Source organism: Drosophila innubila (assembly GCF_004354385.1).
Source record: "Drosophila innubila isolate TH190305 chromosome 2L unlocalized genomic scaffold, UK_Dinn_1.0 4_B_2L, whole genome shotgun sequence".
NCBI lineage: Eukaryota > Metazoa > Arthropoda > Insecta > Diptera > Drosophilidae > Drosophila > Drosophila innubila.
Window position 1 is genome coordinate 26,768,701 of NW_022995372.1, and position 24,592 is coordinate 26,793,292.

General features: G+C 33.6%; 2 protein-coding genes across 3 annotated transcripts; one reads left to right on the top strand and one right to left on the bottom strand.

Moving 5' to 3' along the window:
• Positions 1–3,735: 3,735 nt before the first annotated feature.
• Positions 3,736–4,451, top strand: LOC117780028. The gene is made up of 2 exons (XM_034616395.1): positions 3,736–3,861; positions 3,923–4,451. The coding sequence occupies exons 1-2, from the start codon at positions 3,796–3,798 to the stop codon at positions 4,400–4,402; spliced, it is 546 nt and encodes a 181-aa protein (XP_034472286.1). The 5' UTR covers positions 3,736–3,795; the 3' UTR covers positions 4,403–4,451.
• A 1,208-nt stretch (positions 4,452–5,659) lies between these two features.
• On the bottom strand, positions 5,660–24,592 carry LOC117781450 (dual oxidase maturation factor 1). Of its 2 annotated transcripts, XM_034618211.1 has the most exons (8): positions 24,306–24,592; positions 21,784–21,917; positions 19,694–19,883; positions 17,882–17,939; positions 17,658–17,792; positions 7,320–7,751; positions 6,413–6,998; positions 5,660–6,348 (listed from the first exon to the last, which is right to left on the bottom strand). In XM_034618211.1, the coding sequence occupies exons 3-8, from the start codon at positions 19,856–19,858 to the stop codon at positions 6,306–6,308; spliced, it is 1,419 nt and encodes a 472-aa protein (XP_034474102.1). In that variant the 5' UTR covers positions 19,859–19,883; positions 21,784–21,917; positions 24,306–24,592; the 3' UTR covers positions 5,660–6,305. The 2 variants fall into 2 exon arrangements, with proteins under 2 accessions (XP_034474102.1, XP_034474103.1); XM_034618212.1 differs by lacking the exon at positions 21,784–21,917.

Below are 24,592 nucleotides of genomic sequence, written 5' to 3' on the forward strand. Positions count from 1 at the left end.
GCCCCAGTGAATATAATACACTAAATATTTTTGTAAACTTAAATTAATGTTAAAATTCCGACTACGTGTTTCTAACAATTTAGTTGGACGTAACTTCAAAACAATCGCCATCAAAAGATTTTTGATTTGAGCAACTTTCTTAGGAAAAATATATCAAACAGCTTATTGTGAATTGCTTAAAACAAATAAAAAGATATAAGTGAAGAGCTTTAATTAATTCAGTGCACAAAAGGAAAGTTATTATAAGAACGGAAATATGGTATTTTTGGTAACTGGTATTTTCCATCAAGTATTCCAACGCTCGCCTGTGACAATGATTTTGTGGCCTTTGTTATTGTCAAGGAAACTTTGCTTCCAGTTGCCAGTAATACAGCCTTTTTTACAGGCACAACCAAAAATATTACACGAACTGCGTCCACAGTAGGTGCCCACTTGAGCCTTTCCATCGGCACAAACAGTAATGGTACAACCATTCGATCCTCTACGACCTCCAGCATCGGCACAATTTCCACTATCTATACGATAGGCCATAGTCAACGAGGCGCGACAACACTCCGCCTGAACACCTCCAAAGTAGCCCAAAGCACAGGCAAAAGCCAGCAGAAATGTAGTTAGTCTCATCTTTGTATCTGGCTCAAAACTGTTAGAAATGCAAGCCAAATGCAAGGTTTTTATACCAAAAATATTGTGGTCAGCAATGTTTGTAGGTCTTATCGTTTTTATTACAATAATTACATACGTTAATTGGTCATTCATGAGGCACTTTATATCCTTATCTTCTGGGTTATTCAATTGTCAATATTTACATTTCTATTGAGTCTTAGGGTAGATTCTCTTTCGATTAATAATATAGAGCTATTTACAGCACATATCTGTGTTTACCTATGGTCTAATTGGAATTATTTTTTTTTTTTTTTTTTACAATTGTTTTGTAAAATGCGCATTATGTTTTTTTTTTTTTTTTATTCTATTTTTTTATTATATTAAGCGTTGAATCCATACACTACAAAAATAGTAACATAACGACACAATTATAGTAATTTATAATAGGACCAAACCTTAAGCTAGTCGCATGAGGACTTGGGAGGGAGTGTCTTCTTAGTCTATCACTATATCTGCTAGTTTGCCTTCCAATCTGCTCCTCCAATATATGCAGATTCAAGTCACGGTGAAGGATGGTGCCGCGTACATAGTACGGGCAGTTCGTAATGGCCCGCATGGCACGACTTTGTAGTACCTTTATGCAATTATAGTTGGACTTTGCAGCTATTCCCCAAATCTGCACTCCGTATAGCCAGATCAGGGCTACACAATGCACATAGACTGCTCTTTTGGCTCTGAGGGACATTGTGCTTCAGATTGGTCCAAAGTTACGCCTTCCAATTGTATGGGTGGGGTATGGTCAATGAGGGTCTTCAAGGTGAAGCAGGGATTGGTAGCATTAAAATAATGACATACAATGAAAATTTTTGATTTGTTGTTTAATCGTTTTAATTAAAACTCAATTTAAATAGCATTGATAATTTTTTTTTTTATACAAGCTATACCATTAGCACTACTATTTTTAATGCTACTGATAATGTATATCATTATCACTGATATTTTTAATTCTAGTAAAGTTTTATTTTAATTAATATTATTTCTTTCAATTCTAATGAAATGACCAATGCATCACAAAATTAGTTATTTCGTCACAGCCCTGGTATATACACATATAGTATATTTCACAATTCATTTCAAAATCGTTTTAACAGCATAGTTTTTCGTTTACTTCTGCTTACAACTCAGGCTCATTTTTTTAATGTCCAGTTATAGTTTCTGATAACTATTTATATCAGGCTATTTTGAAGTAAAATCCTGGATAAACCATTTTTTTTTGGGTGTCAAATATTGTCTTCATTCAATATTTTCTTGACAAAAACTACTTAACCAAATATTTTTTTCTTACATTTCTGTGTATTTGTTGCTACAAAATTGTGAAGGTTTTTTATTTTTATTTATTTATATAATACTCGAAGTTATTGAAAAAATAACTATTATTAATTTTAAAGAGACAACTTCTAGTACCCGTCAAGTTCTTCTAAAATAATATTTCGTTATAAAATCGATAAGTACGAGTAGTTATGAGTATTTAGGCAAATTTATTAGAGCGGCAGAAAGCGAGTTCAAAACATTTGCTATTGCTGGCAGACAAAGAAAAGGAGAGAGAGAGGCATAAGATGAACAAAATATCATAAATAAAAGCACTGCAATTTGTTTATATTAAAATGTAGAGTCAAAAACGCGTCCTAACGTTCTGTACACAGATTTGCATTGCATTGCCGAATGTTGACTGCCAACAGAAATAACAACAATATGCAACTACCTACGTACGTACGTCTCTTGCCTCTTGCAATCTCCCTTTCCCCTTGCAACACTGAAGTATTGCATGGCCTGCTGTTTTGTGAATTATGCGCCTTCCGTTGCATGCGGCGGCATCAGAAACCGGAGCCAAGGCCCCGGAGTCTCAGTCAGAAGTCCAAATAATACCGAGACGCGCCTGGCTGCATATTTTTGCAGTCAGCAGGCGGCCCAACATTGCAGCCAACATCCTGCAGCCTCCCTTCCCAAGCTTCACCTCTCTCGACAATGTCTTCTGTATTATTTTTACAGCCACCCACAACAAAAGCCCCTCGTTTTTGTAATAAAAATGTCATAAATCTTGATTTCTTGGACTAAACCAAAAAGCATGCGATAGCGACATGGCTCTATCTGGATATGTGTATGCGTGGGTGTGTGTGACAGTGTGTGTGTGTCTGGCAATATAACTGTCTATTTATACTTACGACATAGTTGTGCATATGAAGTTCATTTTATTTGTTTTAGTTTATATTTATCTGCATACGTTGGAGAGTAATTGATGTATATTTATGCCAAATACTACCATTCACTTCAAAATTCGTATATTTTTTAAATGCTTTTATAATCATTTTAAAGAGCGAAATAATAATTGAAATAAATATGTATTTTCATAGCGTTTTAGTTTCTAAATATTTATATAAATTTAAGATTTTAAAATAAAAATATAATTAATAAAAATACTCATTAGTAGTACTTGTAGTACTTTAAAAATATTTTAAATTTATGGTATTCATGTTAGAACGTCAGTATTATTCCATTAGGATCCGATAATAGACATTTTTTTGTTTGGAATTTAAAATTTCCTTTCAAAAATTTACTTTGAAATTTAAATTAAATTGAAAGAGAAGTTTGGCACATCAGGATGTATCGCTAAGAAATATAATAATCAATTTAAACAGCAATACTAAAATTTAAATTGGGTATCTATCATGTGTGGTCCCGTGGCTCTGTTGTTAGAGTCGCCGACCTGTCACATATATAGAACTACAGTTTGAAAAATAGCTGGGTTTGAACCCTGCCCCTGCCATGATCAAAAATCTGTAATTTACCTTTTCTATTTATTCTTAAAAAGACACTGAAAATGCTTTAAGTAGCATGAAGAGTGCTCATAATTATAATAATAATAAACGTATAAAAAAAAAACATCAAAAAAAGTATCTATCATGTGAAATGTGTATATTATAAATAAAAAATTATTAATTAATTTTGTCGAATAAAATGTGTTGTATAAAAAGAAAAAAGATTAGAATATACTAAAATATCAATCAACAAAAAAATACGTTTATAGATAAAAGCGTGCAATTAATGAAATCACTTCAGAGATAGATAGACAAACTGTTTATAAGGAGGGAGCTATCATTGCGAGAAAACATTCAAAAAGAAACCCCCAGCAATATGAGAATAATAACTCTATGTCTTTTGGTGCTTGCATCGGCCAGCTGTCTGCTCGGCAATGTACAGGTAAGGATTAAAAGATGTTGTTGGTAAGACGTTGTTGTTTATTAACTTGGAAACTTTTTAGTCAAGTGCTCCCCAGTCCGTTGGCTTCGAGGAGGTGCAACCTTTTGGCTTTGGGGATATCCTGAAGACGATTTTGACCACGGTGCGTGGTGTGAACTGTACCATGAAACAGGTCATTGAAGTAATGGCTGCAACGACCAGATATATTGATGCTATTGATGCCTGCGGCACTGCTGTGCCCAAGGATATTGCCAAAATAATTAAAAGCTGCCTCAACATTTACGATATCTGTAACGATATCATTCATCTGAACAGTACGATCTGCGCTCATGAGGAAGGCGCAAAGATGACCGGCCTCAAGTGCACCGGAGAACTGTTTTTGGCTATAATGAAACTGACACGCAATATCAACGTCGCTTTGAAACTGATGGCCAAGCTGCCCTTCGATACGGAAGAATGCTTTGTTGATGCCACCAGGGTGGTGGAGGCCAGTTACAAAGACTTCATGCCTAATGTTCAGCTCTGTGTCCATGACATGTAAATTCCGTCAAAGTATGAATAAAATTAAAAGTTTTTAAAAGCAATTTCAATTATTATTGTTATCAATTCAGTTTTTTTAAGTAATATTTAACCCGAAAACACTCGTTAAGTACAAAAACTATTATTATAAATTATCAGCATTGATCTGAATTGACTTGATCAACTTCGGCTGGAATTAAAGCTAGCTATCTATCTGACTGAAATTTCAATTTCAAAATTACAAAGTTCATAATCAATATTTTAGGACCATTTTTAGTAAATTAAAAAATTAAACCAGAATATTAAAAAAAAGGTACTTAGATTGATGATTTTGTTTATAAACGTAATTAAATCTTTCAGACAGTCAGTCAGGACAAAATAATAAATATGAACATGTATTCCTTTACGCATTTAGCAGACCTTTCGTCTATTGACACCCTCTTATCCCAATAAAAGAACGAATCTTTTGTCTTGGCATAATCAACCCGGTCAGTCTCTTATCTTTTTAAATGAACAGATAGTGTTGGGTTATATAGAAAATGTTTATGAGTTTCAATACAATCGTCGCAATTAAAAACTTATCTCTATAATATATATTATAATTATATTTACTATCAAAATATATATAAATAAATAAAACAATTAATAGCGTTATCTCAAGAGATATTGAGTAGGCAATACCTTACAGTACTTAAGTACAATAAGCTAAGGGAAAAAATGAAAAAATTTACCAAAAACCAATAAAGATTCTCACGATCAATAAAATTTGGTCAGGTTGTAAAAGACCACTCCAGATGCATATTCTGTCAGCTTGGCTCAGATTTCAAATTGCTTTCAACTTTTTGCAATACTCCAAATTCAAATCAATTTATGCGTCTCAGAGGGTGCTAGATATTGATTTTAATTCCATATACTCAGAAAAAAATCCGGTCGAAACAGTCGACACAGCGTGACACTGTTTGTTCATAGTTCACGAACGTTTGTTCATGAAATGTTGTAAACATTTGGTCTTTTTTTAGTTTCGTAACGAAGTGGTATTAGACTATGAACAATTTTGAAACTATAGTTTCTTGATAAAATATTCCTAAAATTATATATTTTATGTATAAAAATATTTTTGAGTTATCGTAAAAATTTTAAGTAACACTATAATAATGTGCAAAATCAGATGCAATTTTAAAACAATCCTAAAAGTATGCTCTACCGTTGTGCTACGAAATGTGGAGCACACCTTCATTAACATAAGACTAAATAAAACTGGAGTAAAACATCGATTATATACTATCGTTGCATTTGTTGCTACATATATTTAAAAACATCGTCACATCTTAAAAACAAAGTTTTCACGATTACATGATTACACGAATTTTGTAAAGAATAGTTTCGTTAAGCTAATTGTTACATACACTGGCATGGAATTCATTTTAGGCATAATTCTTAATTAACTCAGTATCCGAAATAAGTGGACGCAATCGATTTTTTCTAATTTGATTAACAGCTAAAATGCACGCTTCTGTGTCCGTCGTGTGGCAGATTTATACATATTTATCTTATCACAAATGAACATCACTAAAGAGCATCTCGATGCTTCAGCTCGTTATCAAGCTGCGCTGATTACAAAAATTTTGTTTTTGACTTAAACATTAAAAATAATTTAATTAAAGTTAGAGCATTAAATTTAGCAAATTTTTATAAGTACGTCAGGTAAAAGTTAATGCGATTTTGTCATTTATAAAATTTTCGTTTCTATCTTTCCATTTCTTTTAGTTTTTGTTGTTTAAATTAAGAAATTATCACAAATTGTTTTGTAGCGTTTTTTGTCAATAAGAGTTTTTTTTTGTTGCTAACTTTTTTCTTTGTTTGTTTTTTTTGTCAATAATTCGATGAGGCATAAGCTGAGGATTTTGTTGGGTTCTTCATCCATATCACCAGTGATCCATATCACGTATACGCTCTACGGGCGGATTACTGTAAAGTTAATTTATCAAGTGTTAAAATAAGATTTAAATCGGATTTATTATATGATTCTTACGGCAGCATTCTCGACAGTGTATGCTTATGCAGTGGTGAGATTTGCATTGCGGCGGAGGCGATGCTAGAGCCGGAATCCTGCGACAGCGTGCGTTGCATGTGGTGCATGGGATGCGTCACCACCGGACCACCGCCCACAAATTGCAGCTGTTGTTGATGATGATGCTGGTGCTGATGTTGATGCGGTTGTGGGTGTGCAGCATGATGTACGGAGTGCTGTGAATGTGGTAAGTGCTGGGCACGGCGGAAGGGATGGCGCCAGGGACTCTTGGGAACATCACCCTGAAAGGCCTTATTTTCAACACCGCTGCTAGAGACACCAGCAGGGCTGCCACGTCGAGGCGCTGTGGCCTGCATGTCACGTGCCTTTGAACTCAGGCGGCGGAGTATACGGGAACCAAGGCCAGGAGGATCTTCCAGCCCTCGACTATTGCGCGGCTTGCGATAGCGCACATCGCTGGACTCCTCCAGGATGACATGGCGATCATAAGGTGTGCCATAATACACCTCCAGCACAGTGGAGAATGTGTGTGGCCACACCAAATCAATGATGGAGATAAGAACGCCCACAATAAAGCAGAGAATACCTATAACACAAAGTGTTAGTTGATATTAGCTTATAGAAGGGTTTCACATTGTTATTTAAAATCTTAAGGAAACCAAAATTCAATAAGAGGAAACAAAAGCTACAAGATTTAAATTAGAAAAACATTCAGAGTGCAATTATGGCATTGTTTCCCATATTGGTATTCTTGGGTCCATTTTTCAAAGCCATTTTAAATTTTAGCTAAAATTATTTTAAATTTAATTATTTTCTATAGATTTTTCGTTAAAATATCTTTCAGTTGGTTAACTAAGACCTAAACAATGAAATTGGTATTCTTTTAGTTAACCTTATCTTTACTCACCTGCCACAAGTACCAGCCAGTAACACCAGCCGAAACGAAACTCTAGGCGACCGCCCTCCAGGAATATACACAGCGGTCGCTGGGGCAACAGGCAGTGATAACCGATAGCGGTGCAGACCAAGAGCGCACCTGTTAGTGCTTTGAGGTAGGCGCCATATCGTGGCACTGCCAATAGCAACAGATTCATCAGCAGCCAAGAGGCCAACGATGCCCACAGCATAATGCTGGCAAAGTAACCTGCGGCTCGATACTGCCCACCCCACGAGAATCCCTCACGGCCAAGACTAAAGTACTCGGCCACTGTGAGTATGGGAAAAGGTAATCCCCGTTGCAAGGCCAGACGATAGTTGGCGCTCATATCGTTGGCGCCCTCCCACGTGAAACGCTCATTGTAATCAATATCTGGCGGTGTCCAATTGCCAATCGGAATGGCTGCAGAAGAGAGAAATATAAAAATTTAATACTACTTGATATCTAATTGCATTTAACAGAATTTCAAGAGTCATAGTAACAAAATAATACTTTTTCCCTTTAACAGTATTTAAATGTTATATTGTTCTTTAAGGAACAATTCTTAAGATTTTTGCATTGCATCTTATACTACCCAAGTTATTTCAATTCACAACAATTCATATGGTTAATTCTTTAATTTCGAATGCGACAAAGTGATAAAAAAAACATGCCAAAACCATTTTTGGTTTAGTCAAAAATAATTCGGTTGTTGATAAAGAAGCACAATAATTTGTACATATTTTCAGGGTATTCTAAGGTCAAACACTTCTTAAAAAACTGCTTTGTGCTATTAAGGATATAAACACATAATTTATTGTATTTTTAATCTGTTTACTGAATTAAATGACAGACCAAACTATTTTTTAGTTCATTTACGAAATCATCAAAGAGGAATATCTAACTTGGATTTGGAATACGATTCATATTCAACGTTCGCATGTTGTTGACTTTCTTGCCTACTTCTTCTTCGGATCGCCACAAAAACAGATCGTCTCTCAACCTTAGTTATTTTCTTTGTTTATTTTTTCATTTTTTGTCACTCGGTGGCAGACACTTTGGCAGCATGCGCGCCTCTGCAGCAGAACAACACCACAAACAATAACAGTAATATAAACATGTATATATGTATGATTAAGATGAAGACCCAATTTAACAGCTCAAAAAAAAAAACAACACCAGAAAACAAATTCATGAAAATAAGATTAATGACCTGCATAAACAAACGCTTTTAGAATTAAAAGCAAAAATCTGCTCAGAGAGTTTTGCTCGTGGGGTGGGCGACGATCTTAAAAGATTTTTGGATTTTTTGAAAGGCAAAGTCGCAAATTAGGCAAATATCAAAGACGAAGACAACGACAAAGCACGATTTGATTAAGTTTCTCCATGGGGCGGCAAATTTATACAATGTTCGATTAGTCAGCTGATGACTCACTAAAGAGCCCAAAAAAAAATATATTTCCAAATTATTAAACTGCTTGAGAGGAACAAAAAATTTTTTTTTTAATTATTCTAATTTTACAGAAACTTGTTAATAAACGCTAACAAAATAATTAATAAGAAAACATACATACAAGGTGGGATCTATACATACATCTTCTATATAACTTGAGCATAGCGTACATAAATTTTATTTTTTTTTAAAACAATTCCTTTTGAATCTTTTATTAAGTGTTTAATTAAGTAAGCTATAATTTTGCTAATCAATTCTCAATAATTAAAAATGTATTTAAGACTACTCGAAATAATAATAGCTTTGAGTCTCTTAAATATACTATATTTACTGTTACATTCAAAATGAATTAATATAAAAGTACTATGATTTTAATTCGAAATAATGATAATATAGCTGAATATTATTTTTAATAAAGCTGTATATATGTGTACATTACATAATTAATTGTTTTTTATCTCTATAGCCTATATTAATTTTGGCTACTTTCCAATGATATTTTTGGGACTTTCGGCAGAATTGAAGCTGAAATTACATTTTTAAATTAAGTACTTAAAAATAATTTACAAATATAAAAAAGAAGGCGCAGAAAACAATAAGGCAAGAGCATTTATATTGGCCTAGAATATCCTAGAATATTTGTTGGTAAAAATCTGTTGATAAACACATTGAAATAGATTATAACACTCACAAAAAGGCAGAATTGAAGGATCAACCCTCGTAGATTCATTTTAATATACAGAGTCTGTATTACAGACAAAAAAATATTTAAACGAGCCGAAGGCGCGTGCTCTGCAAACCGGAAAATGTTGACGAATGTTAAACAAAATATGCAAACAAATGTTACGCACACTTCAATTGATTATGTGATGTGGTTGCTGTTGTTGCACTATTGAGCCGCTCACTCGACTTGGCTTTGGTTTGAGATTGTTGCCGTAGTTATGTAAGGTTAGCTACGTTGAGCCATTGACAATGAATTGCAAGTGCAAATAACACCGTTCAACGTGGGCTGCGAGCGGCATGCAGCGGGGTGTGTTGCACGTTACGCATACGCAGCGTGGCCGTCAGTTTGACGATGCAACAACCAGCTGCAACAATTTCCGGCTGTGACAGGAAGTCATTTTTCAATTGCATTAAATATCTGCGAAGGTTGCAAATTAACATCGTTGCTGTTGTTGTTGATGCTAGAAGTGAAGGCGTTAAAGTTGCTAGAGTTACGACAAGGGTTGTCAAATGAACCGTTGCATGGGTGTTTTTGAGTTTCGAGTACATGCAGCCGTTCGAATGACTTTCATTGACGTTAAGTGCTTAAATAATTTGTAAAAACAATTGAAAATTTGAAGCAAATTCCACTACAGTATTTCCTATTGTTGATTGATTATCAAATTGTGTGTAGCAGGTGAACTAAACTAGTTACAAAGAGTATATTTAGCAACAATGCACCACATTTTTGAGTGATGCATTATCTTGAACTAAATTTATATGAAGAAAATTAATTTTTGATAACAACTTAAAAATTTATAAATATTGGATCATCGTCAGATATTATCGAAATAACACAATGCAACAAAACACTTTGCAAACATGTTAGCCACAAAGTTTTCAATTTATCAAAATAACACTAGTCAACAGCCAATTTTTTGTATACATATGTGGAAATGAAAAGTCCTTTAATTTCGAGTTTTATGAATTAAGTTACACGCAAAAAAGTGCCGTGCCGACTGCCGAATTATTTTTAGTTATAATTACAATTTTTATATAAGTTATATATTAAATTGAATACTATTCGTCACAAAATTGGATATCAGAAATTTTTGCGGCGTCTTGTCTTTCGTCACTCGACTTTTACCTCGTGCAGAAGTTTTTTTTTTTGTTTAAAATTCATTTCTGTGTCAAAGGAGCCAATAGATACGATTATATAACTGCCTAGACTGCTGTTTATTTGTAGTCTGGCGAATTAAGAATATTTTGCCAAAGATTGATCCAACAGTGATGTCAAAATAAAGCTTAGACATAATTTTAGGCACAACAAAGTATCGTAACTGCTTTACTTCGAGAAGGCTGAGTAAATTCCATATAAGCACAAGAAGTCTTAAAGTTCAAGAGATCAGAAAGTCACAACAGTCTAATTATTTGGATTATATTGTTAGACAAGTATTTGATCTGAAAGCACCCCTCAAATTTTTTATATTTCTAAAAATAGTTAAATCCAACAAATTTTTTTTTTTTTTTTTTTTTTAAATTATGTTCTAAGAATCATAAGTGATAAAATAAAATAAGTAATAAAAAATATATATACAAGAACCATTTCTCTCGTTGCAAAATAAGTAAATTTGTTTATTGCGGGAAAACGATTGCCAGCGGTATATACTTAATTTTGCACTTATATATGAACGCTATATATATTGTTGAACGGTGTATAACAAAATCGACTCATATAAAATTAAGCTTAACTTTTATATGCGTTCAACAAGTAAAATATTGTCATTTATAGGAATTCCCACTCTTATAAACGAAATTCTCATATGACTCATAAGCCCCCCCGTAAGCCTTAAGTGTCAATCGACTCAGAAGCATGAGAAATCTGCTCGCTTGAATTCCCAAAAATGGCATATACGTCTAACAACAAATTAGTTACTTAAAAAAAACCTTAGAATGTAAATTCATAACTAAATGCTGTCAACATGAACATAACAACAATTATATAAATCGTCAAGTCAGCAGCTGGAAAGCTGTCGGCGTCTGCCATGACAATTCACAATTTGGCCTTAAACTCGACACAAGGTTAAATCTGAACTCGGTGATCACGAAAACTGCACCGAAAATGGCAACCAATCGACAAAAACCCAAATCCAAAAAAAAATAATATAAAATATAACCAAAAGTGCGTCGACTGTCTACGCACAGACTGCTATCGATCATATGATCTCGATATGATTTCCCAGTAGGTGGCTCATTGAAATTCTTTGTAGACCGGTGACTTGCCTCAAGTTGAACCGGTTTCATTTGTTGCGTCTATTTCGAATAGTTAATTGATCTCTTTTATGCATTAGATCTAAGCCCCATTATGATGCAGATTTTTGGGAAGTTGTAAGGGGAAAAACGAGGGAATGTGAAATTCAAAAGGTTAACAAAATAAAAAACAATCAACAGAAAAGAGAAAGAGAGAGTTATGAAGAGCTAACCTGCAAAATAACGAGAGTGTGTTCCAAAGTCGAAATTAAATCTATCGAATTATCTATCCGAAATTATACTATACGAAAAAAATACTAAAGGGTTCTGTGGAACTTTAAACTAATAAGCCTTATAAATTCAGTGTCAAATAATAAAAGTAACAATCAGTCTCTTTAAAAAATTTGACACTCTAATAAAGTTGTTTCTCTAAAAATATACATTCCTGGTAGGGAATGAAAATTACCATATCTACTGCAATAAAATTGATGTTTTTCAACTTGAAACTTGAGGCAGAGAACGACGCAACTCGCGCTTAAGTACAGACAATAACAACTACATGGACAACTACAACAACAAAAATAAACGACAACGAGCAACAAAAATAATAAATAAATAACATTTTGGTTATGACTTTTCATAATTTTAAGTGATGATTATGCTGATTTTTTCATGTTGACTTTACTGCCTGTCAAAAGTTCGAAAGAGAGGGAGCGCGAGAGGGGGCTGCTGTGTGTATGAAGGGGAGTTGTTTCACTCACAATACAAATAATTTAACAGCAACAGCAGCAAAAATGAATTAATGATCATTTGACAATAGACAATAGGCAAAGGCACACGACACAGCAACAACAACAACAAACTGTTATGTTTGCCTCCCTTATGTCAAAAAAAAAAAATAAGCACCCCTCTCCCATATCTTTCAAAATGTACAAATATATACTAGACAAATATATGACTGTTCCGCATCTGTCATCATTTTGACAACTCTCGAGTGTCTCATGCCCAAAATAAGAAAAAACTTGTAAATGGAATTGACGCATTTTAAAAATAACTAAAAAGAAAAATATATCAACGAAGTACTCTTAACTTTTTTAAAAATCACGGAGATTGAATACCCTGGCAAATATCACTTCTAGCACTTCTGTTACTACTAATACTACTGATATTAAAATTTCTACTAGTACTTCTACGCCAATCCTGAGACTATTACCATTTAAAAACTATTAAGACATTTATACTATTTACAACATTACAATTATTGTTCACAACATATTTGTATTACCCATACTATTTAGACTATAACCTCTCTACTACTTCTTCAACTACTACTACCAGAACTATTTGTCCTACAACTACTACATCTGATATCTCAACTACTTTTATTTCTGTTTCCAATTTTATTTCGACTACTTGCTGTTCCCCCATTTAGTTAACAAATTATTATACCTTAAGCAAGAGAATAAAAGTCACTTTTAAGCTTAATATTCTAACCAAAACGTAAAACGACTTCGAAAAATAACTTTTGATGGACATTTGGGTTGGCGTACTTAAGCTATACATACAATAGTCGACAGTACTTTAAAATTGAGATACGGGTCAATATCTTAGCAGTAAATTACAGGAATAAAATCATATGTGAAGTAAAAATGTAAAAACATACTAAAATAGTTTTATTTCTACTATAATAAGTAAAATGCAATAACTGTTGATAGTTAAGTTATTAACAACATGAGCAATTTATTTTCTTCTAATTCGGTAAATAATAATTTCTTAAAAATTTACATTTATTATCATTTAAATTATGAATTTACACAATTTATATATTTGATTTCTTGATTTATATATTATATTAACAATACTAATCTTAATTGATCTGATTGGGTTTTCCCCAATCCTAGCAACAAATGTTGGATCATTTATAATTTCTGCTTACCCCAGATCTAACTTTAATTTTTTTTTCTTTACAGTTCATAATTTATTTTTAATTGTATTTGTATTTTTAATCTTTAACTTAATTTTTATACTTGGTAATTTTTTCTTTGCCGACTGCTTTTAGTCGTGCATAAATAAATAATAAAATTTAAAAAAAAAAAAAATATTTTATATTAATAATATTAATGAAGAAACATATTTGTCTCGTTTGATTAAAGGAATACTGCAACACCCGTTGTAAAGTCGACAATTTCGATTTCCCAAATGAAAACCGCACACCCACAACACTATTCGTCAATATACAATGCAATGCAATACCCATAAAGCCGAATCTATCCAAATGGATATTGTAAATGTCATAATCATGTATCATAAATTGCAGTTGGAGAACTTATGGCAAATTGGCCGTCAAGACGTAGCCGCACAATCATTATTTAAATCAACGTCAACGTCATCATCATCATTATGCTCATTATTGTGATTATTATTTTTCATCATTATTATAGTGGCAATAACAATGCATAAGCCTTAGCCCAATTATTACAGCTAGACATTTGATACTTTTGACAGACTTTGATTTGACTTGCTTGAAAATGCTTAAGCTTCATTTTCAATTTGAATTTGAATTCGATTCGAAGAGCAACAATTAAGTTGTCAGCCTGGTCTATACTGAACTACTCTATAAAATCATCCTGCCACGGCTTGACATACGCAATTATCATATTCAAATAATCAAATATTCAAAAATCAAGTGTAAGAAAAAAAAGTAATAACAAACCCAAAAATATGTACATGGAAATACTTCATCAGTCGCTGCCTTTTGCGAGTCAACTTGAGCAGCTTCATTGTGCCCTTTTAGCAAAAACGCCCCCAAACTGACACACGCCCACAAAGTGGCACACGTATACATAAATACACTCAAACATAATCAAGCACTCATACAAATACACACACGAACAAGTCATAACAATGGCAACTCAAAGCGATTTGAAATGAACATGAAGCACTTTTGGCAGCGTCAGTTTTGTTGGTGCTACTGAAACATGGCGAGAAGGGAGAGCGAGTTGGCTGTGAGGTTGGAAATCTGTTATAGTCAAAAACCAATATGGTAACCGACATAATCGTTGGCCAGGTGGATAGCATTGCAGTTATGAGTCAAGAGTTTTTCGCTTTCCATCATTTTGAAAATCATCAAAGACAGACAAGGAAGATCAAGTGAATAGAGTTTCTCAGGATTCCTATGAAATTGGTAACCGTTATAGGAAAATAAAACGAAAATTATATTTTAATGAAGCAATCACTTCAATTGTTGTCCAATGTACGGCAATGTTTGTGTATTCCAATTAAATAAATAAAACAAATGTTTAAAATGTTTTTACTTATAATATTGCCTTTTTCTAATATCCATCTGCACTCAAGGTTTTATAGAGTATTCCAACTTAATTTACCTCAACTTCCTTATTTTGCGCTTATTTATAAGCCTGTTTATATACGAATTATATAGTTCCGGTTCAAATAACTTGAACAGGTTCCAAAATAATCAAAAACCAGTTCAAACCTTTTTTACTATGTATTAATAATTTACTCATTTTTCTGCACTGTCGGAGGTTATAACTGATTAAAAAAAATTAAAATAATTTCTCTTCGTTCGACTTCCTCATTTATTGCTTGATTTAACAATTTTATATTTATTCAGTTAAAGTTCATATAATATTAAACAGTTCCAAAATGGGCCATAACCGGATCACACTATTTGTATTCAAATGCAAGTAATAGACAAAGGCTTAATAATTCAGTTTCGGATCACGTAATTTAATTTTGTCTGATAACCTTTTCAAATAAGTCTATGCTAAACATTACAAATATTTGTATTGTTAAATTTTAACAATGCTTGTCTGCCCCGATTTTAACAGAGTATTCAAACTCCTGTTGATTCAACATTTTCCCAATAAGGGCTATTGGCATTGTGATATGTAAGTTATACTAAGACTGACTGACTGGCTGACTGCATGTTTGGTGTAGCATATGGCCAGGATTACTTCTTGACTGCTTCATCGACTGGTTGGCATTTCAATTGATTTACTGCGGCAGCTCAAACATCCATTTCACCTTTTCTATTGTACTGTTTGAATGTTTGCACATCAAGTGCATGAACAAATGTGTGAGTGACTGGCAGACCAACTGACTGAATGAGTGAGTGAAACAAACAAGCAAATACTAGTATGAGCTTACATATTTGTATATATTTATATATATGCATACATATATGTGTATCTGTATAAATACAGTTGAGAGGCAGCGCGTTAGCAGTCACTTGGCGAATATTTCCGCAGGTGTTGAGTGGCATTTCATTTGATTGTTGTTGTTTGCTTTTGTTATTGTTGTTATTGTTACTGTTGTAGTTGTCTGTTGAGGGAATCGTGACATGGAGCTTGACTTGGGACTTGGCCGCAGAGCACACAAATCCAAAAGCCTGCGCTCTCAAATGACGTCATTGCCGTCGATTGGCAAATGTTGTTCGAGCCGGTTAAAAATGTTTAATTTTTTATTGTTAACGACTTCCACAGAGGCAAATCAATTAGCCAGCCCAAATTGCAACTGCAATAATGGCTACCAAAAAACAAAAATAAATAAATAAACAACAGACTATCAAAACAACGAGACCAAAATTTAATTAAAATCTTTGGCGGCCGATTGAAATCTTGTATGAAAATTGCTCAATTGTTTGCTGGGCCAACTTGCGACATTTTGAAGCCGACTCTGCCACCGATGGCGTTTATCTTCCGCTTGGCATCTCACTCGGCAAAGGGGCACGACAACGGCAACGACATCACCCCAAAGACGGAGCTTGGCATATTTTTTTCCTAATGAATTAAAAACTCTTTTGGCAATACATTCATAGTCATAAACCAGGCGAATCAACAAAAGCTATTCAATCAACGGCACCAAAAAGGAGGCGGGCTGCATGGAAGTTGTTCGTTGTGAGTATCGTTTCTGTCGTTGTTATTGTTGTTGTGGCTGTTGATTTTAAGTCGACTGATTCAACAACAAAAATAAACAGTTTTCATAAAACTTACAGCCAGTCAATCTTAAAAAACATGACGTTGACGAGGGCAGTTTCAAAACTAATAGAGCTTGATGAAATAATTATATTGATATGTGCTTAAAAAAAATTCGGAACTAAAATTCAGTGATATTCTGACAACTGAATTGGACTTTTTAAACCGCCAGCGAAATCTTAACAGCTGTGACAGCTCTTATCGATAGTCTTAAAAAAAATAACAAACATAAATTATTTATAAAATGTGCTGTAAAGGAAGATTATTACTGATCTAAACTGTTCGCAACAGAATTTTTTCTACAAATCCATGTGAATCGCTTATCTTTAAATTTACAACAGTGGTTTATTAGCTTTCATAATCATATTTTTAACCAATATATGCTTATAATTTTATTTTCACATCTTAGAGTATTACTTTAAAAGAAATAAACTATTAAAAACTATTTTCAAAAGATCTATGTCTAAAAGTTTCTAAACATTTTTGTTTAAATAATAAAAATTAATAATAATAATATAACACATTTCATACATATTTAATTAAAGTTTGTAACTCTTTTAAAAGAGTTGTTAAAACGAAACATTTTAATCGTTTAAGCAATTAAGTGCATTTTAAAAAACGGTTCTTTATATTCTACGAAAAAAAACTATTATTTTTCATGATTTCGTTTTCTTTTGGTATTAATTTTTTTTCATTAATAGTCCTTTATATGAATTGTATAAAAATAAACTGTATTATTATTAAATAATTGTTATTTTTCAAGTGTCGATTAAGTGTGGTCACCTGCATTTAATATATTCCCTCTAAACTTTTGTTCATACTCGAATGGTATATGTCTTAAGTAAATGTAGAATATATCAAACGGAAAAGCCGAAAAACTGTTCGTCTCGTACAATCATAAAATTAATATACAATTGGTAGTCAACTCACCCGTCAGCGTTACATTGACATGCATGAGGCCAATGTGGGTGCCGATTCGTGCCGGCAGCTTCTCGCGTGAGAAGGCTTTGTATGGTGCAATGATGGTTGCATGTGCCACATGCCACGCAGAGCCCAAACGGGTGACTGAAAGGAGATGAGATAATGCAAAAGCAAAGTAATAGAATAAGCAATTGGCATATGCAAATAAAGAGTTAAGGTCACCGGGTACTCACTCAGTATGACTAGACCCACAAAGAGGCTCAATGTAACCGTCGAGAATGTTGTGAATTTCTGTGAACAAGAAATCAAATTAAGATTATGATGCATTTGTCACTGGTATTTGGGTGTAACTATCAACTTGATATGCAAATTTTAATGCCTTTCCGACGGCCAACTTCAATTAAAATTTCAATTGCATAAGACCCATCCCATCCATGAACGATTTAAAGCCAGTTATGGCAAATTATGGCCGAAGACTTGGCCAATTGGCTGCCATCTGTTTGGCGATAATTGAATGAGTCTCTCTCTCAATTGGCCAAAACTAACTAACTTGGGTAACTGGGTAACTGAGTAACCAGCCAGAGAAAAGGGCGCGCCACAAACAGGTTATATATTCGTAGAGATTTACATCAGACATCTAATGAAAACGTGCCGACGATTATGATTACAGTTGTCAGTTTAATTACAAGTAGACAAGGCGGCAGTACCGTGAGAACTTACTGCGATATACGTACTAGACGATATCATTAAGTTAATTAAATAGTTATGTGTATTGGTAAAGTATAGAACTGGTTCTTTGGCATTGGATATTAGTTTAAAAATACTAAAGTCCTTGGCATGATAAACTGGTTCAAGGAATAAATCAATAGAACTTAAGAGCTCTATCTGATCTAAAACCAACTTTGGCACTTTGTTGAGAAATTTGATAATACTTAAAAACTTAAAAAAATTCAGTAAAGATAAACTTTACTTAAGATGAATAAAAGAAACAACACTTGCTACTTTTAAAATAGCTTCAAGATATTTTTTAAAAAAATAACTTTTGCGCTTTTCTTTTAATGCCAAAGATCTTATTTGTTTAAACTGTTTCGAAGTCACGAAAATCAAGTGTCATAAAATTAGTTTCAGTTTCAACAAAATTTTTAAGCTTGGATATATTTTTATATAATCATTAAATGCATTCAAAATAGATTTCATTTTTTTTTAATCAACTTGAAAAATAAATCGAAAAGGTGAGCTAGGTTTGTCTTTTATTGTAAAGGAATTGTTCAATGGCACCTGATTACATATTAAATAAATTTATTTATTGCATTAAATATATCAATTTATAGTCACAAAGTTCTGTGACTCCGATGTCGAAAAATCTCTGATAATTCTCTGTTGCTAGACCCCGTACTTAAAAAAAAAAAGTACAGGGGTCTATTGGGTTTGTTTTAACGAATATGGAATGAAGAAGGAGAAGAACAATTTAAAAGCTAGTGACACCAAATTTGGTATGAAGATTCCTCAATATTGCAGGCAGATCCAGTCTGCTTTTTTTTTTAATCGGACCAATATATCATATAGCACCCATAGGAACAATCAGTCAAAAATCAAGTTTTAGTATGAAAAACTTTTTTGTTTAATGATATATTGTAACCAAACTGATGCAAAAGGCATAAAACTTGGTTTTATATATCCTGTCCAAAGTTGATTCAAATCGGACAACTATATCATATAACTTTCATAGGACCGATCGGACGAAAATCAGGTCTTAGTAAAAAAAACTTTTTTCCATTATTAGTTTTTGCCATAGTAAGTACGGGGTCTCCGACAGTCGAGTATGCTCGACTGTAGCACCGGCCGACTAGATTTTAAAAAGCAATTGTCATAAAATCCGTAAAGATTTGTGGAACACACCTGTTTATATAATTTAACTTTAATTTTCTGTGAAACAGGTTTACTTTAATCACTCGACAACATTTTAAATGTATGAGAAATTTAATTTGAAGTTTATAAACTTTTCTAATCACATAAAGAACATACACTATAAATGAATAACGCACCTGTTTTCTTACACCCGGAAATATGACCAGGAATGCCACATAGAATGTGGCAAAAAGTACAGACACGGCCACAATGGATACATCCCCAGTAACGGGTGTTCGATTTGAGAATGAATATAGCGTTGGACCGCCATCGTCTCGAAATGCGTCGAACCAGCCCTTCATTTTTCTGCGTCTTATATGCTGGTATCTGCAAAAAGTATAAAGCAATTGTATGCAAATAGTTAGTTACGGGTTTTTAATAGTTAATTGAAATGTCTGCAAATATATTTTAATATCTTATGGATAGATGCGAGCAAGACTCAATTAAAAAGATTTACATACTTCTTCATGTGCGTGCTTAAAAACAAAGATTACCTAAGCCAAGATCAAAAGCCTAACTCACCGTGGGTAGATACGACTAACTCCGAGTACAGATAAATGTATACATTTATATGTACAGATGCCAGCTGCCAGTTGGAAGTTGCCAGTTGCCAGCTGCCAAGTGGCAGATGGATTTGCACTTTTGCGCCTCGGCTCGTGACTAAGCGTTTAGTCTCCAGATACAGATCCCAAACCGAAATCGAGACTAAGACATAAAGACAAGTGACAGGCAGCTCAATGCAACAAACGAAACGCTAAATTAGTTGAATAAACAGAGTAATAATGAAAGGGTCTATAAAAAATTATAGACTGATTTAAGCCAAAGTACCGGAAGTGTAAAAAACTGAATAAAAATATGAAAATTAATAACCAAGCTAAAAGATGTTATTTAACGCAAACAAAGGAATTTTATTTCCAACACTCTATAAAGTTTAGCTTGCGGCTTTGAAAATGTAAGATTCAGAAACAAAAAAAAAAAGAAACCAGAAATACTTAAGATTTAGAACCGGATTCAACGACAAACAAATTAACAATCAAACTCGTTGGGGGGTGGGTAACAACAACAATTATAAGAGAACAAACGATAGAAACAGAAAAAGAAACCATCAGATGTTGTTTAGAATGACGTAGTCAAAAGTTAATAATTAAGTGGCGATGAAATTGAATTGAGTAAGTGAGTATTAATAATAATAGGTGTAGCTTAAGCATAACGAATATTTAAATACCCTAGCTTAATGCTGTCCATACAAAATATGCTAACTAAATTATGAGCTGCGGCTCATCATCTGAAAGTTGGATTCGGTTTTAAATTTAACGAAATAAAAGCAATTTAAAATATTTTTTCCAAATATTTTAATTATATTTACCATTAAAGAATTTTTGCCTTAAAGAACCATAAAATTATCCGATAGCTAGCTTTTATATAGATTAAGACCTACACATGATTTAAACTTGTAGAAGAACAGTTTATAATTTATAGGACGGCTAACAAATAATTTAAGCATGTTGCAGACTATAGATACACGTATGTAATATATTATGGTAACATCGATAATTATCGATCACACAACAATTTGCCCGGAATGCTCGTTAACTCAATTATTGTTAAAAAAGCCAGAAAGTGATCGGCAAGTAGATTAGCTGTAATATTTATATATTTTAGATCTAATCGATTATTGAGAAAAAAAGGCATATATATCACATTCATCTGTTTAAAATTGTTAAAAAGAAATAGCAATAGTTTATTATAGCTCCTTTAACCATGTTGTATTTGAAGGGTATACAAAAGAGAATCGCGCATACGCAAGGTGTTATGTGCGCAAGCACGCGGATGTAAGTGAGTCTGGGATATTGAAGTCTTGAAGTATCTTCGGAATTGTGGGATTTTCCCATATCACTCAATACAAGTTCTGGCATCATGTGAAAGTCAAGTGGCCCGAGGGGCAATGTGTGGTTGTCCTACTAAAAGAGATTTAATGATATAATGCCCCAAGCTAGAAATATTACTGATTATCAACTTGATTGATCTTTTGGGCCAAAAAGAATTAAATATATATAAGTTTTTGGCAATTTTAGCTATTTTCATGTTTTTATTGTATTTAATTGTATTTGAATATGTTATTCATTTTAAATTATCTTTTTTAACACTTTCCTAGTGCAATCTTTAATCAGTTCTATCCACGCTTTAAATCTTTGCTGATTTCTTTCAGCTTCTAAAGTTTACTTACCAAACTTGTCAAAAAAAAACCGGCATACAAATAAGTTTTTGTTGTTGTAGATTTTATTTATAATCGAATCGTAAATCCAATTTATATTGTCGTCCAATTTTTAATGCAGTTTAAAGGCGCAACAGTCGCTAAATCTAAGCAATAAAATTAGCATTTGTTATTAATAAGTGATTAATTCATTATATTTGATTAATTATCACGACACAAACACACACGCACACATTTATAAAAAACTTAATAATTTGTTCGTTTATAAATTTAACTCATTGTTTTCACAGCTATTAACATGTGTTTCCGAAAGATCAATACGTTTTTTCATCTTTCTTTCTTTTATATAATTAAAAAAAAGTTGTAATTTAAGTGTTTTATATGTATACATATGTATTTATTTATTTTCTCGTTATATTTTTTATGTTTGTTTTTTGTTATTGCACCCTCCAACTGGATATTGTGGTTGTAATGTTTGTTGTTGTCGCTGCCATAAACCGGTTTAATTTGAACTAGTCAACGCTGCCTGACTTTGCACATAAATTGCATTTTATTTTTAAAACCCGGTAATAAATTGTTTCATTTATAATTAGAATTTTACACAATCTGACAGCGCGAAAAGGCACGAAATTTTCAATAGTAAAATATTGAAATAAAAACGTGAATTTGAAAATCTCATTGGAGCGTCTCTTTTGTTGCAGTTTGTTGTTGTTGTTGTTGCTGTTGTTGCTGACCTTCGCATAGCTGGCTGCTGCAGGAGCTGTCGCTGTCGCTCTCTCAGTCGCCGCATTGACGTGAGCGCATTATTAGCGCGATTACCTAACAACAACAATGCAACGGCAGCTGCCGCTGGCGTCGACGCTGGACTTGGCACCAAAACGTAACACGCGACAACGCGTCGCCGCATTGCATGTGGAAATCATAAAGCGCATTACGTTATTACGTTACTCACTACACCAAAAAAAAGCTTTGCGTACGTCTGTCAAGCACCAGGCAACAACAATGGCACCGACATTACAGTTACAAAATGAAACCGAAACTATGCGATGGCAAAGCAAAAGCCAAAGCAAAAAAAAAAAACAAAAACAAAAAACAGCAACGCCCCAGTGAGCCAGCTAACAACAACAATAGCAACAGCATCCAATGCAGCTGGCGCACGCTCTCTCTTTCAATCTTTCACTCTCACTCTCTGAGCGCACTGCAGCTATTCAAGTCCAACGAAAGTGAAATTGCTGGTGCTCTCTCTCCTCTTTGGGTTGCCTCGTTTGGTTGAGGAAATGAAGTAAACATGAAATTGACATAATCAAGACGGTGGACTGCTAAGCTCTGTCGACGGCGCTGCTTGCGTTACAGGTTTTTGGGTTTACCGCTGTTGCTCGCTGTTTGTAGTTGACGTTGACGCTGACTTCGGACCTGTATGTGTTCAATAAGCGCTGGTGCGTGTAAATATGTAAGAGTCTCCTTCAACCGGCTTTTTGTGAGATTTTCGTTGTTGTTTGCGTCGATAGTTTTGGCTTTTTTGCGCTGGTCAGTTTTGGCGTGGGTCAGTTACACATAGGAAATAAACTGCAGATGAAGTAATCGATCGACTGCAAAATGGAAATTACAGCAGCACAAACTGCAGCAACGCACCACAAAATAAAAGCAACAACAACACAAAAACAAATGGGCGTCTCTGTCGACACTTGATGCATACGCAGGCAGAGGGCGATAAAACGGTAATGTGTACACACATACAACAGACAAATGCCCCACCTCCCGCGCAACAACAACTACAACACGAGAGACAACGAGCGCGCGTTGAGTAAGCGACACTGACACAAAGGCAAAGGGAAAACGTGCATAAGAAACTAAGAAAAACAATACACGAAGAGCGAGACAAAAAGACGAAAAGAGAGAGATAAAAGCACACATGAGTTCTTGCGTTGATTTTTTTGTTTCATTAGTTGGCCAGCTTTATGAGTTTTTAATTATTTAATTTCTTTAATTTTTTATCGCTGCTATTTGCAACGTTTTGACGAGAGCGGCGAATAAAGAATAAATAAAATAAATTATGAAATTATTGTAAAAATTGTAATCGAAATCTTCATGGCTTTTTTATTATTTAATGAGAAACTTAAATTTATTCCGTTTCGTTTACAAATTTGTAGGATTCTTTAAACTACTTTTTTCCTACTCGGTTTCTTTTTATCGCACTTTGTTTAATATTCGCTCAACTTGTGCAAATACAATTACAAAACATCAACTACAGCAAAAACAACACAACAACAATAAACACAAACCGCGCTTCACTGCATTTTATGTTTATTTTTCCCATTATTATAAGACTCAAGTAGTACGAAAAAATTTGCTCAATACTTTTTTATTAACTTTAACTTTGAATATTTTATTTTTTTTTTTTGTTAATTGCCTTTGCAAATTTTGCACTCACTGTTACTTTATTTTATTTAAAGTATTTATGTAAACCACAGAGAGAGAATGACATAAATTCAAATACATACATATGTAACTAGAAAGAGAATCTAAAATTTTACCGTTATGTCATCGTTGTTTTCTTTTTCAAATTATTACAATTTGCGAGCAGCTTTTGCGCTTTTGTTAACCGTTTTTTCTATTTTGGCAAACTTTTCGTTAGCTTTGCTTTTTGTGTTGATGCTTTAAATTTAACTTAGCGCCCGGCACATGGCACAAAACACAAAACTAACCACAAAAGCACACTTTATCGATGTTTGTTATTGTTGTCTGCGTTTGCGCGAAACGTTTTTTGGTTTTATTTACGCTCGCTTCGTCGCGTCCGCATCAAACGCCTGTCGTTGGCAAA

What these genes read in the sequence shown, in the direction of transcription:
- LOC117780028 (XM_034616395.1), top strand. Translation starts at nt 3,796, where the DNA reads ATGAGAATAATAACTCTATGTCTTTTGGTGCTTGCATCGGCCAGCTGT. An exon ending in GTCTGCTCGGCAATGTACAG is followed by an intron (nt 3,862 to 3,922) that starts GTAAGGATTAAA and finishes GAAACTTTTTAG; the next exon opens with TCAAGTGCTCCCCAGTCCGT.
- LOC117781450 (XM_034618212.1), bottom strand. Translation starts at nt 19,858, where the DNA reads ATGAAGGGCTGGTTCGACGCATTTCGAGACGATGGCGGTCCAACGCTA. An exon ending in TTCCGGGTGTAAGAAAACAG is followed by an intron (nt 17,940 to 19,693) that starts GTGCGTTATTCA and finishes TCTTGTTCACAG; the next exon opens with AAATTCACAACATTCTCGAC. An exon ending in ACACTGTCGAGAATGCTGCC is followed by an intron (nt 6,349 to 6,412) that starts GTAAGAATCATA and finishes TTAACTTTACAG; the next exon opens with TAATCCGCCCGTAGAGCGTA.